This window comes from Antedon bifida, chromosome 2 (assembly GCF_963402885.1).
Source record: "Antedon bifida chromosome 2, ecAntBifi1.1, whole genome shotgun sequence".
Classification (NCBI taxonomy): domain Eukaryota; kingdom Metazoa; phylum Echinodermata; class Crinoidea; order Comatulida; family Antedonidae; genus Antedon; species Antedon bifida.
The window spans coordinates 36,128,659-36,146,457 of NC_136227.1; the positions used below are offsets into that span (position 1 = coordinate 36,128,659).

The 17,799-nt window shown below is 33.8% G+C and overlaps 1 protein-coding gene across 2 annotated transcripts; it reads left to right on the top strand.

Annotated features, from left to right (window-relative positions):
* Window positions 1-832: 832 nt before the first annotated feature.
* Window positions 833-17,760, top strand: LOC144834919 (ATPase MORC2A-like). 2 transcript variants are annotated; one of them, XM_078689905.1, is made up of 28 exons: window positions 833-1,284; window positions 2,604-2,657; window positions 3,180-3,214; window positions 5,758-5,826; window positions 6,427-6,517; window positions 6,769-6,952; window positions 8,522-8,736; window positions 8,956-9,084; window positions 9,536-9,615; window positions 9,836-9,918; window positions 10,045-10,271; window positions 10,703-10,857; window positions 10,979-11,107; window positions 11,457-11,562; window positions 11,664-11,757; window positions 12,023-12,061; window positions 12,231-12,323; window positions 12,505-12,573; window positions 12,753-12,947; window positions 13,058-13,150; window positions 13,453-13,500; window positions 13,665-13,758; window positions 13,882-14,005; window positions 14,121-14,157; window positions 14,357-14,697; window positions 14,878-15,010; window positions 15,159-15,278; window positions 15,671-17,760. In XM_078689905.1, the coding sequence occupies exons 1-28, from the start codon at window positions 1,217-1,219 to the stop codon at window positions 15,752-15,754; spliced, it is 3,189 nt and encodes a 1,062-aa protein (XP_078546031.1). In that variant the 5' UTR covers window positions 833-1,216; the 3' UTR covers window positions 15,755-17,760. The 2 variants fall into 2 exon arrangements, with proteins under 2 accessions (XP_078546031.1, XP_078546032.1); XM_078689906.1 differs by lacking the exons at window positions 833-1,284; window positions 2,604-2,657; window positions 3,180-3,214; ... (1 more) ...; window positions 6,427-6,517; window positions 6,769-6,952 and adding an exon at window positions 8,195-8,270.
* The last annotated feature ends 39 nt before the right edge of the window (window positions 17,761-17,799 follow it).

The following is a 17,799-nucleotide window of genomic DNA, read 5'->3' on the forward strand; positions in this document are numbered from 1 at the left end:
ATTTTACACAGCAGGCACGCTATTATTGTGAAAGTTGAAAAGTTTACTGCATGTTGTAATAGTATTAATAAACAAAGCTTGCCCATCCATGAAATTTGTAGGCAAAGACAAACGTAGACACCATATGGCTTAGTAGTAGAGCCAGACGGTTGTAAAAATGAATACTATACTGTAGTACAGTATCTAATAAAAACATTTCACTCCAACGTAGGCCTACGGAAACGTACTACAGTACCTCGGATTAATCCCGAGGAGGCTAGACATGATGTGTCTAGCCAAGCCTAGCTAGCTGCTTAACTAATTTGTTATGCAAGTTGTACTCGATGTTCCTCTCCATCCAGGTCAGGACCATGAATTCCAGCTGGCTGCGCTTATGGAGTTTGGTAGGTACATCAAATTGCTATAATCTAAGCTTTTCAGTTATCTTGGTCTTAAATTTAACAGATGTGAAAGAAATGAACCACAAAAGTCATTTGGTAATGTTTGTTATACCGCACAGCAAGTTCGTCATGTCGGGGGAGAGAAACGATAGTCTCTCTCTTTCTTCCTCATATCAACCTTAACGAATGACCTTTGACACGTCAATTTACAAATTGTATTAATACGCGCATATAGTTAGAAAACTGTGTTTATATTCCTTACAAATAAATTACATATACAGGTAGTTTTCGCAAACAATTTTGGAATAAATAGTAAATTTAAATTGTTTAAATATGTTAAGGAATATTGAATACAGCCCTGTAATGGTAGGAACTATTTACTAATGGAGCAATCGATGATACTTCCAGGTCGTCCATTGCCGGGCGCATTTATCATAAGCATGCTTTTTGGTTGTTATTCGTTCATTTTGTTGGTTGGTCGTCGTGTGTGTGAGAGAAAAGAAGGCGATGGCTGTTTTTCTAATTTGACGTCATGCATATAAAGTGTCTATTTTAAATTAGGCTTGTATTCCCGAAATCAAATCTGAAAACTGCTTGATCTCGCTAGGATATCATACTACAATCTACAAGTGATAATTTTGGTTGGCATCATTCACTGTCATCAGTAACTCGGTTGGATTATAAATTTGTGTATGACCACATTTTTTCTGATGTCGTCTGATTCAACCTCGAGGCAGGCCAGTGAAAACGAAACTTGCCTAGACTTTAGTGCGTGAACTCATAAACATACGCATTCCACAACATCGGTTAATTTATTATTGTTGGGGCATGATCAGATGAAGATGGCGGCCTACCAGGGACTGAGTCGAGCACAACTTAGTTTTGAATACCTTCATACGAATTCGTAAGGCAAAAGAAAAACTTCATACGGGGTTTCATAACATCCTGCTGTAGTAGTTGTATATTGTAGGCTTTTATTGTACATACTGTATTATACTGTTTAATGGGGGTCATGCATTGTTAGGCTGGCTTTATTCTCGTCTATTTTAAACTGTGCACACACTCATTGACTTGATATAAACTTACTAATAATATATTAAGGCATGGAGTAAAGAATTCTTTCAATTCAAGGTGTGTAGAATTGTGTGCTTTCATTTATCAAGGCAGAAGAAGTATTTAATCTGGAATCATGGATAGAAATCCTATAGCATATGTCTACTGCTATAAAACGGTATAGGCCTAGACTATTCAACCTATTGATATTTCAACCCAGGTCTAGTAACTAATTTAGGCCTGTAGGCTGTATAATTACTTCTAGAACATGTTTTATGAGTGAATGTGCTCTGACATTTAAGATAGTCACCATGCATGGTAGAATAATTGAAACAGGCATTGTAGAACTGTGTCATATGCAAGAAAGTAATGTACAGTACTGCATAATGCCTAATGGAGAGAATACTGTTCATACAATGACATTACTAAATTCGCCTTTAGTAAGTATTGTTGGTGTACATGGTGTATATATATGGCCACAATCTCCAAACCATGGAAAACTGATCTCCATGCCCTCATACAATAGTTTGTTTATTTTAAGTGAACTTTGCACTCTTTTAGACTGATTTGATTATTTTTAAGGTCACAGTTCTTTCAGCATTGATCGATAATCACGAGACAACTTAACTTTAACCCTGCTTCGATATTCAGACATACAGTACAGTATATAAACACGTTGGGTGTAGAACTGTTTATGTCTGACTACAGTCTACTCACTGTGTTTCATACCTCTTAGTGCCCATAATTTAGTATCTTATTGTAGCGTATGCGGTACATTACCGTGCCTGCTGTACATGCGCGAATCGTAGACGCCATTCTTTTCCCTGAATACAGGACGTTTGACCACACGAACCCTCCTCTTCCTCTCGCATACTCCTTTAATAAATTGTAACTTTGTATACAGTACCATCATAGAGTAATTCTTACTCCATGACAGTACCGTATACTTCTATAAACGCCCACTACCCCTGCTGAAATCCTGTGTAATTCGTAACCGGCCCTCCGTCCACCGCCACATGGTATAGTTCAGTTTAATTTCATATGTTCTTATTTTACATACTGTACATATTTGGTTAGGGTTAGGTTATTATGATGTTATTTCCTTATATATCATAAAAATCGGAAACCAAGGAAATTCCGACTTTCTTAACAACATGTTTTCTTTTCTAGAACCACTCATGAATTTCTGTTTGGTGCACTAGCAGAAATGTTAGATAACTCCAGGTAAAGTTATTGGTTAAAAAAAAGTACCTAATTGACGCATGACTTGCGTTGTTTAAGCTTGGTTCCCACTAGAACGTAACGCAAGGACGTAAACGCAACGCAAGCGTTTTAACCAATGACAAACGAAGTTATAGACAGTTAGCAATCACAAGCGAATAAGCCATCGCTTGTGATTGGTCAATTCACTTGCGTTGCGTTACGTCCTTGCGTCGCTAGTGGGAACCACGCTTTAGAAAAAGAACCGAATGTACTGTATCATTAGGCTGTAGTACATGCTTATGTATTAGATTAGTAGGCCTACAATGTACTGTTTTATTAGGCTGTAGTACATGCTTATGTATTAGATTAGTAGGCCTACAATGTACTGTATTATTAGGCTGTAGTGCATGCTTATGTATTAGATTAGTAGGCCTACAATGTACTGTATTATTAGGCTGTAGTACATGCTTATGTATTAGATTAGTAGGCCTACAATGTGGATTTACAGAAATAAAAGTGACGATAACAAATATTTTTTCACAGAGATGCTGGAGCAACATGCATGGATATCTTTACTGGTAAGTACTGTATTTAAAAAGTAAGCTAATATGTACGAAACTGACTCATTTTAATGCAATCAGAAAAAGGGCAAGCACATAACTTTGACAAGGAATTATACAACATGAACAAATAGGCGACGGAGATTAGTTAATTTGCACTCTGTACGACCATTGTATTGTAATATTTAAAAATAAACATACTAGTGTAATATAATAGGCTCGTCAACAAGATAAGATTGATGATTATGAGGTGATCCAAACCGATCGTAAACCTCCTTCTGTAATTAAGTTCTTTGGGAGTTGTTAAGCTTACACAGGATGTCACGTGTTGTAATAACGCACATAGTAGATCATTGTCGCGTGACTGTTTCATTTCGCAATGTTCACAAAAAAAACCAACATTTTTTCTTTCTTATGTTATATTAATTGTTGGAAATAAAAATTATCCAAAATAGTTAGTCCCTTGTTCACAGGCGTAGGCCTACTGATCATAGGCGTAGGCCTGAGTGAAGACAAGCGCGGAGATTGACTAACTCAAGAATAGATTTAGCTATTGGATCGAGCAAATGGCAGAGGTCACGAATGAGGAACTGATTAGAAAACTCGGCATACATTAATCCTACAATAGCAAGATCTAAAGAAAACGAATACAGTGGATTACGTTCAATGTGAACCTAATGAACCTCATCTGGAATTCATTACGTAGCAATTACTTAGGATCTGTACCGCCCGGTACTGTATTAAACTTTGTACATGCCCATGTTTCGTAGTTCGACGTTCGAAAATAAAAAAATAAACATTTACAGTACTGTACAAGCAGCAGCATACCTGCACAATGACGTAGTTTATTTCTCTGTGATTGATCACATTCCTGTTTGAGTCTTCTTTTGTTATGCAAAAAAAGCCCCAGAAATGTTGGCAAGGTTGATCGTTGATTGCGTGCAGTCTTTGAAAATAAATGAACCATAGAGTAGATTACAGTGGCGCGATCCAAGAAATATTCGCAGTATAGCCTACAGCATTGTGAATAGAATTGTGTTAGGAGTTCAAAGTGCCCGATGGTTCGGTGTTGGTAAATGTACGATGACATGCGTATTTTATATTAATTTTGCATATTGTACCGTAATTTACAATGGCACCAGAAGTCGAAAAGTAACCTGAAATATGTAGATACATTCATAAATGACCTGCAAGTGAGGCATTTGATGATTTTAATGATGAAATTGAAGAAGATGAAATTGATGTCGTGCGTTCGATAGAGATGAACTCTTTACAAACTTTTCATGTCATGTAAAATTTGATATTCCCTAGAAGAACAGATCGATCGAAACAAGAATATATTTCTTGTAATGACCTATGGATTGTGAGAATGAAATGGTTGATATACATAATAAATAACCTTCAGTAGCGCAATATCTCACATTTAGATGTACAGTAGAGAACGGGAAAATGTATTAAAGGTTAAGTTGGTTTCCACTAGGACGTAACGCAATGACGTAAACGCAACGCAAGGGTGTTGACCAATGTTCGTATCCATCGCTTGTGACAAGCGTTAGTTCCTACGAGGCCGCCACGCAAGTATTTGACCAATCACGACGCAATGAATCTCGTGATTTGTGAATATATGCGTTGCGCTTACGTCTTTGTACTGTGTGAACCAGGCAGGCATAAGCAGTAGAATAACATCTCACGTGTACGAATAATTACAACAGGAACTGATCTGATATAAACCGACAAATAAATAAATCGTGTTGTCGATTTGGTAAACATAATTGATTTGCAAAAAAAACACATCCACAGTGTAATAAAAATACTGATGTGGATTACGAGAAAATAGCGGCGGTAATTTTCCCGATAAAAGCAAGATAGATCTCAGCACAAACATGTATGTCTTTAGGGCATTTACCAATAATATGCAGTATGCTTATTTTATGTGTTGTATCATGGTTGATTAATTAATTTAATTAAGTTTTCCTTCTAGCAGAAATGGCCCATAAGTAAGCCTAATAGGGATACAGAGGGAATAAATATATCTTCTCCATGATAAAATCTTATACGTTCTGTCATAGTTTCTCTTGAGCCCCAAATCTGTATGACCAGTGGGAACCACAGGCCGTCTAATTATCTTTACCCATTCCGTTCAAAATGCTAAGCGCGTTTACTGCAAAAGTCTCGTTTAAAGCTTGGTTCCCACTAGAACGTAACGCAAGGACGTAAACGCAACGCAAGCGTTTTAACCAATGACAAGCGAAGTTATAGACAGTTAGCAATCACAAGCGAATAAGCCATCGCTTGTGATTGGTCAATTCACTTGCGTTGCGTTACGTCCTTGCGTTGCGTCGCTAGTGGGAACCACGCTTTAGTATTAATTACGTACACTGTACAATACGTATTGCATTAATTTAAACCTGGTGAAGATGCTCTTGATCGAGAATAAGTGTATTGTTCCCGACATGAAATTTGTCTTTGTTTAGTGACCTATATATAGATATTACAATAAATGTTCATACGTGGGTCATCAATACATGACCTAAACATTGTATTAATTTATTCATTGGCAGTTCAAAACGAAGATCTTCGTGGCGGTTATATGCTTTGTTTCCTTGACGACGGCATTGGTATGAACCCAGGTAAGTTGTGCGTGCATTCGTGACGTGACAAGTCTTCTTCTTCCAGCTAGCTCCACGTGGAATTAGCCTACCTTAGATAATACACGTGTCACTAGTGTGTACCGAGTCGTGTATGACTCGATGAATATTGTAATATAATTAGGCTTCTTTGTTGTATTAGAAATATAATGTTTTGTTGCAGCAGGAAGTCATACAGCAAAATACATGCGTATTTTTATAATATCGAAACCGGGAAATCTTTGTAAAAATAACTCATGAATGAATGATATATTTAAGAAAATAAATTTGTAGGCTGAATGATGCAATAACTGCGGCGTATCCTCAGTTTTGGAAGATTGTTTCATAAAACAATAAATAGATTTTAAAAATGTATCTGCTGAAGCAGTAGGTCCCTACTGTACCAGCCGACAAAACGTCACACAATAACGAATAAAAAGGGCGTACCCAGTGACCCCATGAACGCCCCTGGATCACCCTATAATATAACAGATATATGATAAGCCTAGGCCTTCGTTAAATTATGGAGTAACCATGGCAGAAGCATGAGAAACCATGGCAGAAGAAAGTGCTTAAATCCGGCGTTGATTGTTGTTTTCCCAGAGGAAGCTGCAAATGTTATCCAATTTGGAAAGTCCACTAAACGTAACTCTGATCTGTTCTCAATTGGTCAGTACGGAAATGGATTAAAATCGTAAGTTAGTCAGTCGTTGTTAGATCAACTTAAAAAAATTACACAAACGGAAATAATTGATATTAACTATCACAACATTTTACTGTATGTAGAATAGAATGTTGTAGTAACTAGGCCTAGTACTGTAATGATGTTAGACGCGTAACGTAAGTTACGCGCGATTTTATAGTATAAAGCCGAATATTTCCGATCCTTTGTCGCAGTGAATGTCAGTATTGATTTTAAAGAACAAGTTTCCTTATCATTTACAGCGGGTCCATGAGAATAGGAAAAGACTTTATCTTGTTCACAAAGAAAGCCGACACGATGACATGCTTGTTCTTATCAAGAACATTTCACGAACAAGAAAAAATTGACGAGGTCATTGTACCTCTACCGTCATTTGACGTCAAATCTAAGAAGACGATTTCAAGGACACACACTGAAAAGCTAAAAGTAAGTAAAGCGTGGTTCCCACTAGCGACGCAATGCAGCGACGCAAAGTGCTGTATTGCGTAATCATAAAGCGTGGTTCCCACTAGCGACGCAATATGCAACGACGTATCGACGCAAAGTGCTGTATTGCGTAATCACAAATGGGAACCGACGACGCAACAGTCAGCTGCAATCATCGCATGTTTTATCTTGCGCAGAGGGGAGGAGGAAAACACAACTACTGTATTGGAAGGGCTTTGGCGTAGGTTGCGTTACGTTGCGTCGTTAGTGGGAACCAAGCTTAATAAACAACGCTCTCAGTTAATAAAGTCACAGTATGTTTATAGGTTATTAGAGTTGAAAACGAAACACTTTGCAATATCTTTTAATTGTTAAGAACACACACAATAATACGATGTGCTTATAGTCTAAAGTTCAAATTGATAACTTTCACAATGGACGTTGTTCTTGCAACACAACCTCGGTATGTCGACTTGCGTTCTCCTATTGTTGATTGATAGTTCATTGTTGTATTGTATTTCAGACAACAATGAGGGGGTTGTCTATCATCACGAGAATCTTTTATTAATTATGATGCAGAATTGGTTGGATAAAAACAAGACCTTTTGTGTCATTTATATTAAAATATGCTCTATTGAATTGGATTTGGATTACTGTCTTTGTTCGCAACATTACTCCATGGTTACCAATAATAATAAAATTAAAATTAGGAATAAATAATGTATAGTAAAAATATTTAAAAATGTATTCTTCAGTTTAGTTTACTGAATACTGAAATGCTTTATTGTCCATCATCATCATAAAATAACAACAGAAATTCTTCTTGAAGATTGACAATTATTAGTACAATAATAAATAGATATATAATATGTTATGTACACACACATAATTGCACAAAAAAATATAAGTTATGAAACACGGTGTAAAAATGACAAAATATTAAAATTGAATAGGATTCAGGAGATTAAAATAGTTTAAAACAGCTTTAAAGGAATTAAAAACAGTTTAATTTAAAAACTGTAGTACTTTTGTGGATACTGTAGTTTATTATGGTATGAATATTCTTATTAGTAGTTGGAAGAGGAAATAGGCTACAGTATATTTTATATATAAATCATACTGTAAATTATAGAAACAGTGCTCATATTCGGAACATGATCTCATAATCGCGTCGAGCATAGCTCATTGGCGAAAGTATATTTTATACAGTATATTTTATATTCCTTATCTCTGCTTCTTCTCAATGATTATTTTACCATATTAACCAGTTGGAAAGAGTATTTGACTTTGATGTCTTTCACAGCTGTCAAGGTTAAAGGTGAATCATTGTGTGATTTCATTCTTGTATCCGGATTTTTATTTTAGAGCTATAAATATTTATCGGTTTGTTTCCTTAATATTTTTTGCAAAATTCTTCCTCCAATTAAAAACATACTTAAAATCCAAAAGACCTAATAAATCTAAATAATCTCTTTAAACGTTTTTATTTAATCCATTCCTATGCATTATACTTTATAAAAGATTTTGAGTTGATTTTATCATTTTGCTAAATTAACAATTCTAAAACAGCACAGAATAGAAATGGATCTTATTCTAAAATACTCACCATTCAAGACCGAGGAAGAAGTGTTTGAACAGTTTAGTAAGATCAAAGGTCGATCTGGAACCCTAGTCATAATATACAACTTGAAACTTTTGGACAATGGTGATCCTGAACTGGACATCTCTACTGATATAACGGACATTGTGATGGGAGGTGGCGACACCCCTACTGATGATGATGGGTAAGTATTTTGATGCCTAAAAGGTTGGTTTGTTTTCAATTCAATGAAAAAGCTAGTGAAAGAAACAACTAAAACTTTTTAAAAGACTATGACAAAAGAGATCCTCTGTAATTGAAAGTGTTATGGTAATGGATACAAAAATATCATTCTAAAAACTACAGAAATTAAAATAAAATGTGGTGTACAGTATTTTCCAATTTGTCTACTTATAAATTAAAGGGTTTATCCAGAAAGAAGGTCTTTCCGAGCTTATGCGGCAGTGCTGTATGTAGAGCCAAAAATGAAGATATACATACAAAACAAGAAAGTACGAACAAAGCACCTTGCCAGTTGTCTACATAAACCAAGGTAACTTACTTAAGTTGTGTAAAGTTTACTTTCTTAGACTTTGGTATGCAAGATCATACTAAGTATTTTATTTTATTTTTTTTATTTTATTATTGATTGTTTCAATCCCCGAAACCTCGACTAAGAAATACCGGAATAGTGTCCGGCGGGGGATAGTTTATTACCATTAGTTGGGGTCTAATGTAAAGCACCTAGAGGGGTCAGTGATCCATTAGGCGCTATATAAATATTGTTTATTATTATTTATTATTTTTCATAGTACTGTAATTCAAAACAAGAACTATAGGATTTGAAATATGAATGACTTTAGGACTTGTTTTTTTGCTTTTGTTCTGTCTGTTGCATTGTAATTAATTTTATAAATTGCTAGTCAATGTTTTAAAGACTTTTGTTTTATGTATTTAAAAAAAAATAAAAAAAAGTTTTAAGTGATGGTTATCTTTATTTCCAGAAAATACAAATACACTTCAACTCGATTTAAAACAAGGTCTGAACTTGAAACAGCCAAAGCTGTCAATGAAGCGAAATTGTGTAAGTCTTTTTAAAATTTTATCTCCCTTAGATATTTGGCTATAGAAAAATAGAAACCGAAAGAAACAGTAATAGAATCTACACAAAATATACTTATGTTTATCTAGTTTCATTTGATGAGTCATGGCAAGCACTGGTACACAGTAGTAGGCCTATCTTTTAGTTTCTACAAAACTCCTAGTTAATTATTGAGATACTATTTGGGTTTTCTCCTTGGCAGGTGAAGAAAGAGCTAGGGAAGCTGAAAGCACCGCTAGAGACCTTGAAAAGAAAATTGCACATGTTGATGGAAAAGAAAAAATGGTAAAATTGCTTTCTTTAGTTCTTTAAACTTTCAAATAAAAACTTGAATAAAGCCATAATTAAAAATATAAACTAAACAATTTAACCTAAATTATTTTAAAAAGTAAATTTTTCTAATTATTTCAGGCAATGTTACGGAAGGCCCAACATGAAGCAGCAGACAGGCGTAAAGAAGCAAATCAAAAGAAAGAAATTGCTGCAAGGAAACAAAAATCATTAAAAGAACCAAAAACTCTGAGTTTTGTTTATGGAATGAACATTGAAAACCGGAAACATGATGGCCTCTTTATATACAATTGTAGTAGATTAATTAAAATGTATGAGAAAGTTGGACCACAGCTGGAGGGAGGAGTGTAAGAATATTTGTATGTAAATAAACATTAACAACCACATAACACAACATATTTAGATAGGAACAGTAACAGTAAACAGACAAACCATGATTTTGCATGTACAGTTGTGCTGCTATGAAGGTTCTTGTGAAAGAGTAGTTAAAACAATAATAGAAGGCTATTCAGCAAGCTACAGAACCACTTGTGTCAATAACAAACACACTGTACGGTACTTAGTGTATTAAGTATACTTGCTTAGCCAGATAAACTGAGTAAACTTTAGATCATGGAGGTATAAACATGGTTAGATTCACACAAAACAAGAACATAGAAAGCCAATGAACGGTTTACACAGTAATATATAAATCCTGTATATAATAATACACTTGCATATCAGCCATAAATATGTAAGGAAATATAATTTAAAAAACTATTATGGTTTGGTTTTTCAGAAACTGTAGCGGTGTATTAGGCTATGTAGATGTACCTTACTTAGTGTTAGAACCAACTCATAATAAGCAGAATTTTGAAGATAGGAAAGAGTACAGACTGTTACTGAAAGCAATGGGAGAACACATGGTGCAGTATTGGAGGGACACAGCTATAGGTAAAGTCTCAATTATGTCTTCTTAAACTATTTTATGGTACACTACTGATAACTGGTCAGAAGTACTTATTTTCTTCCTTTCTTGGCTTGCCAACTTATATAAATTCACATTCTTTTCCAGCTTCTCAAGGTGTTACGAAATACTGGGAAGATTTTGGTTACATAAGTAGCAACTGGAAGGACATGCCTTCAAACGATTCAAAGTATTTACGTAAGAGAGCAATGCAGCTCCAAACAATGCTTCAATGTGGTAAGTACACAGCCAATTCTTTCTACAGTATTTTCAAATTCAAATTATCTTTATTAATTGTTCCCTCCTTTTTGTGTTTTTATAAATATTTCTTCTTTTTTTCACAATTTTAATATTTTAATTGTTTTAGGACCACTTTGAGGTTATCCCAATTTTCTCTGTTATTGATGTTGTGTTGTATTTTTGTATTGTTTTTATGACAATTTCGAATAAAGTCAACCAATCAAATTCATTGCTCTTTTTTGCAACTATGTAACGTTCTAACTTCACTTTTACATTGCAAGTAAGTTAACTTATTCCAACATTTTTTGAATAATAGAGATTGTTAATAAACTTTTTTTCCCCTCAGATTCTTGTCTAAAATGGCGTCTATTACAATTCTCAAGCAGTAACATCAACAAAGAATTTGATGAAGATTGGACTTGTACTCAAAATCCTGATCCAACTCATAACAGGTGGGGTTATATGGCAGAACAAATAGAGCCACTGTAGCTGTAAAAATAGTTAGTTGTTGAAACCATATACTAAACCTATTCAAAATTCTGTTTTATTCTAGATGTGCATCTGCTGAGCAGAAGTTAAACATTCCAATAGGTGTTCTAAAGAAAGATAATAAAACAGCAGAAGAAAAAAAGAAGAAACTTAACGAGGTGTGTAGTTCATTTACATACAGGAGCAAATATGCAAATTAAGTTATTAGTTACGGGTAGAACACAACCACCCAGATCAAGAATGTTTGATTTTGTGGTTTCTTGCACATTTAGAAATATTAATTAATAAAGATATTTATATACAGTATACAGAATAGTGAAACTAAGTTTGAGGACTTTTGTATTTTTAGTCCGAGTGTTTAAATGATGTATTGTTTATCTGCCTCAGGTTTGTGTATGAACACTTGTTAATCTTTATTTGCAGGATATTAAAAAGAAACAAGAAAAACTCAATAGTATGGAGGTAAATTACTGCTTTAATTTTATACAAACCAATTTCCACTGGATGTTTTAGATTTTCTCTTTATGATTATGCCTGTAAATTTATAAGTTGATAGTAAAATATATACATGCAATAATTAGTAAAAGATATACATAAAATACTTTAAATCTAAATTTTTTTTTTGGTATAGAAATTTCGTTCTGTGACATCAAGGCATGATTTAGACAGTGATGACACAACTGTAGTAGTTGCACCACGTTATCAAGAAAGCAGGATAAGAAAGGTATAGTATCATTTACATAGGCTGATCCAGAGGGAGGAGTGGAGTGGAGGGGAGTTAAAAATTCTAATACAAAAGATAGGAAATAGCACTTCATTTATAATTTTTAGACCATCTTTTATTTCACAAATTTTGTTTTAAAGTTCTACATTTCATAATATATGTTTTATTGTTTTTGTAACAGTCTCCTGCAGCAGCTACTGTTTCCAAACCTGTTGGTAAAGCTAACCCAGTATTTAGTGCCAGTACTAAAGTAAGTTCTTAATGTCATAGGTCAATTTAAAGTACCTACTGTAGTAAAGTAAACGATTAGTGCCAGTACTAAAGTAAGTAACATTCATAATGTCATAGGTCAATTTAAAGTACAGTACCTAGTAAAGCATGAATAAGTAAAGTAAACCATTTTAAAAGCATCAAACTTTTTTTGTATAGCAATCTTCCAAGCCAGTTGGAAAGGCCTCGCCAGTAATAAGCAATTCACGTGGCCAATCAAAGGAGTACTCAAGGTCACGGTCATTACCCTCAACACCAACTAATCAAAGAAAATCAATAACTACTTCTAGGACAGTTCCATCAAAAACACAACTTGCCAAACGGAAATCTGTAGACATGAAACCACAACCTAAAGTAAGTATTTCTATTGTTGTAGAAATCAAGTTAGTATTGAGTTACGAAAGTATTATTTTGAGTTTCAGAATATTAAGTGTAGAACTTTCTATTATTTTTATTTTAATTAGAAAACAGCAACAATCTTGGCCAGTACTAAGTCCTTGAAAAGGACTCGGGATGAGACATCGGAGGAATCATCAAGTTCTGAATCTAGTAGTGATGTAATTATAAATAAACATTTTATGCTGTGTTAAAATGTTTGCGTTACACCGTGTATATATAGTTATGAAAAGAACTGTGAGTTTCTCACTCGTGAGGACGATCAAAGTACATTGATTGAAACGTTGAGAAACTCAACAGTTCTTTTCAGAACTATCTGTATATACATGGTGTACCGCAAAACACATACTGATTTTGCCATGCAAACCTTCAAACAATACATGTTTATGATATTATATAAAATTTAAATTTACCGTTAGGCCCTATATTATTGAATTATTGTACTGTATTTGCTTTATTACAGGAGGAGATTGAACCTCCCAAGAAGAAAAAAGAAGAAAAAGCAAAACAGGTAAAATAAACCAAATATTATATTTTTTCTTTGTTGTTTTAGATTATTTAAAAAATTGTTTTTTAAAATTTTAATGCAATTTCATATGGAAGGTCGTGGCCAATAAATAGTGTATGGCAAATGGAAGTACAGTGTCAGTAAAGTATTATTATTATTATGTGTAGAGTGCTGTGAAGACCACTAAAGATCCTATCAAGGCAACAAAAGAACAGGAAGTGGACTCTTCCTGTGTATCAAGCAATGATGACGAGGCTGAGGGTAAATTCTTGGTTTAATTTTTTTTTTTTAAAGTAGGCTGGAGGTTCAAAGTTTTTTAAAAAATGAGTAGTTTTCTTGAGATTTATAGAACCTTGCAAACTTGTTTTTTTTATATTTTATCAGAAATTGGATGCAAAGTAGAAACCAACATGAATGGGGTGTGGCATTCTGGGAGAATCACACATTCCAGTAAATCCAAAGTAAAGGTGAAATTTGACAAGTATCCTAAGGATAAATTTGACAAATGGTAACCACTCTTTTCTTTCAATCAATCAATAAATCAATCTATAAATCGGACAATTATTCATTTTCTGAAATATCTGTGTTTATGGCCTTAATTAATGTTCAATTTACTATTTCAGGTATGAGAGAACAGATGAAAATTTGCGTATTTTAGAGGTATGTATCTTGAAATCATTCATTTTTTAAATAATTTAAATGTAATTAGTAAGATAGTAAAACTCAATTTAAAGTATTGAACATTGTTTTGTGTGATGAACTTGCATTTCTTCAAATGATTAGACACCTCCATCTCTACTTTTTGTTAATAATGTTGTCTGTGTATTACTATGACTATGAAAAAAAATCTTATTACTAGGATAAATTCAAATCATCACCAATTTTAAAATCTGGAAAAGAAGAAATTGAGAAGAAAGAAAACGAAGAACAAAAACAAATAATTGAAGAAACAATGGAAGTGTCAACAACGGAAGATAAAAAAGATGGAAAGACGATAGAAGATGTTGAAATGAAGGAAGATGAAGTTATAAAGGATGCCATGGCGACCACAACTCAGCCTGCCACAACCACCACTACAGAGTCTCCAGCTACCACTACAACCCCGTCAGCTTCAGGTGCACAGCATGGTTACACAAAGGAAGAGATAGATGAGTTGGTTGCTAAGGCTGCTCTGGTTGATACAATCTCTAAGAGTTATAGGTAGGTTTTCTCAAGCCAGTGCATTAGAAAATCAGTAATCCGTGCCAATGTTATTGATGTTACCATCCAAACCTTCAATGATATATAGTTTATTTATATTTTCATTCTAGCATTCAAGCATTGTATTTTTTTACCCATATATTTAATTGTATATAGTAATCTATTTTATTTTTATTTTAGGAAATGCTTAAGATATTTCTTGCCACCTAACTGGGTGATGAGCAAAGATGACATCAATAAACTGTCACTGGAGGAAGTTGGTGAATTTGATTTGGAGAAGTTCTTTGACAGTTATGAGAAAGGATTACGAGATGTATGTATAGTCTTGGCTACAGGCTTTATGCATTTCATGACCTGATAAATATTTATTGTGTTTCCTTTTTGTTGGAATCTCTGCACAAGCACAATGAAAATGAACACAAGCTCCCTATTAATAAATCTTATTATATTTTGTATTGTAGTTGGTTGGTACATTTCAACATGAAGCTTTTGAGAAGAAGAAAATGGCAGAAACAGCATCCACAAGGCTAAAGTCATTCCAGAGAATGGTTGCACAACTACTTAAGTCTATAAATGAAGAGGTACTTAGTTTATGCTTATCATTATGCATTGTCAGTGATGCTACAAAGAGGCAGACGTTTTTCTTATCTCTTAAGCTCTGTCTGTGATGTTTCCAAATATGGTAGTGATATGCTCAAATATGGTAGTGAAATGACATCGTATCCATTTATGGGCACATCACATTTTTTGTCACATAAAGTTTGATAGTGTAGACAGCTTAAAATCATAATACAGTACATGGAATTTGTAAAATCTTTTTTTATATCGGTGACATTTGGCATTATATAGGCATTATTGGACATTGTTAGGCATTAATAGATATTGTAGGAAACTGACTATTGTTTGTATTGACTATTATAAAACACTAGGCACAATTTTAATGCACTATTAACATGAAGTTTTTGTTTTTCAGGAAATCAACATCGATGAAGACACTGATGGTGAGGTTATAGAAGAACTACTTGCTGCTTGTGTAAGGCAAGCGATGCAAGAGTGATTCCATTCAATGTTGAATGGAATAACAATATTTTGGAATGAAATGATGGATGAAATAACATTTTTGAACAACTAGAACCATGGAATCGGACAGTGCAAGATGGATGGTCAAGAATAGCTGAATTCAGAAAGTGCTGCGAGTTGACCAACTAGAACTGAAGAATCCAAGATGGATGGAGAAGAATTACTGAATTACAAAAGAGAGTGACCACCACTGTAATGTGGAAAAATAGTAGGAATCGATGGCTGAATAAAAAAAAAGAGTGATGGAAAGAGTAACCACATTCCAACCAAAATGGTTATTAAATGTAAGAGTAAGAGTACAAGAGTTATCGAAGGAAGTAAAGTAATGGAATATACTCAAGTAAGGCAGATTTAGTCATGCTTACACTATGTAAAAACAAGACAACCAACCAAACAAGTGTTTTTAAATTGTAAACAAACGATTCCTTTTGCACAGGTTTTGAGTGCTACACCATGTAGTAGGGATGATACAGTAATGTGTGTAGCATTGAAGAGTGATAACCACTATTAGGATGTATACACACCTGATGTGTGTTATACATTCATCAACCACCAATGTGAAAGAATTGAAAGTTAAAGAATACAATGTGCGAGTGTGTTAATATGAAAGACCAAAATATATATACTGTATAATATACCACACTTTAACACAAATTAAATAAAATAACTTAAGCCTGTGTTGGGGGCAAGTAGTTAGCTGGTGCTTATGTGGTGTAGCTGAGTGTTGTTGGACTTGCATTGTTGTATTTGCTACTACAGTATGTAGTATAGTATAGCCAAGGTTGAAATTTGCATGAAGTAGTGGTCTGTGTATAAATAATGTAAAAAGCAATATTTGGATCCATATTGGTCAAATTATTGAGCTGTAAATATTCCATCAAAAGTTGTATAATAATGTTGATTTTTAGAAAACTGTTACTAATGTTGGAAAAACTTGCTAACGTACTTGGCCTAGTATTTGCACTTCAGCTGGCTAGCAAAGCAATCTTGTTAAATGGTGAGGTAATCTGTACTGCCTTTTGGTTACCCACTTGGGGTGATCAAACTGCTGGCCTAGCTTTAGTCTTAACCAAGCAGAACTACTATATTGATTCAGTCAAATATGTTATACAGTATTCCACTGTTTTGTATTGTGTTACTGGGGTGGAAAGTTCTCTTCCAAATTACAATTTTAATCCTGTGAATATATATGATATTTATGTGTTATATATTTAATTTATTTGTTTCCGAAAATAAAATGAAAATACTCTGTCAAATATTGTAGTCAGTTAATCATAAAATCATAGCATGCTGTATATATGTACAGTAGTAGTAAAGAACCCATCGATTGTGATTGATACCTGTTGTCAGATTATTGTTACATTAATGTATATATTTAATTTATGACTTAAATATACTTCTGTCCTTTTACCAGTGTACTGCTATTGCATTGTGGCTAAGTACAGTATATACCTTTTATGCATCTATCTGTTTCCACTATGTAAATATGTACATTATAAATGTTAATACTGTACTGTACTTATAGATTCATGTGAAGAAATGAAATATACCCTAAAGCTCTGTCTACACTATCAAACTTTATGTGACAATAAAATGCGATGTGCCCATATATGGACATGATGATGTCATATCACTACCATATTTGGGCACATGTAGACAGAGCTTAATACAAAATAGAAAATGTATTTGATAGTGTTGGAGGATGTGTGTTCAGGGTAGGATACGTAACAGTAATATTTGATTACTCAATAGTATATGATTCCCAGCTTGAGTTGACCCAGGTCAAATAGTGTCCAATAAAAGCATTGTAATTATTCACCTTATGTTGTACTTATAATTAGTGTAAGATTTTGTTTTTAAATATTTTTAATATTTTATGATTACAAACTTTTATTTGGTTGGTTTGTACAAAAATGTTATTTTTATACCGTAGTTCCGCAGTTTAAAGGCCAAATTTGTTCTCAATAAAAGTCAAAATCTTTACGATAATATATTCTGTATTTATTGCCATAGTAACTATCT

Excerpts from the sequence above, each read along its gene's own strand:
- LOC144834919 (XM_078689905.1), top strand. The coding sequence starts at position 1,217 with ATGAAGATGGCGGCCTACCAGGGACTGAGTCGAGCACAACTTAGTTTT. Across the intron at positions 5,827-6,426 it reads CGGCATTGGTATGAACCCAG|AGGAAGCTGCAAATGTTATC; the intron begins GTAAGTTGTGCG and ends TTGTTTTCCCAG. Across the intron at positions 12,574-12,752 it reads TATTTAGTGCCAGTACTAAA|CAATCTTCCAAGCCAGTTGG; the intron begins GTAAGTTCTTAA and ends TTTTTTGTATAG.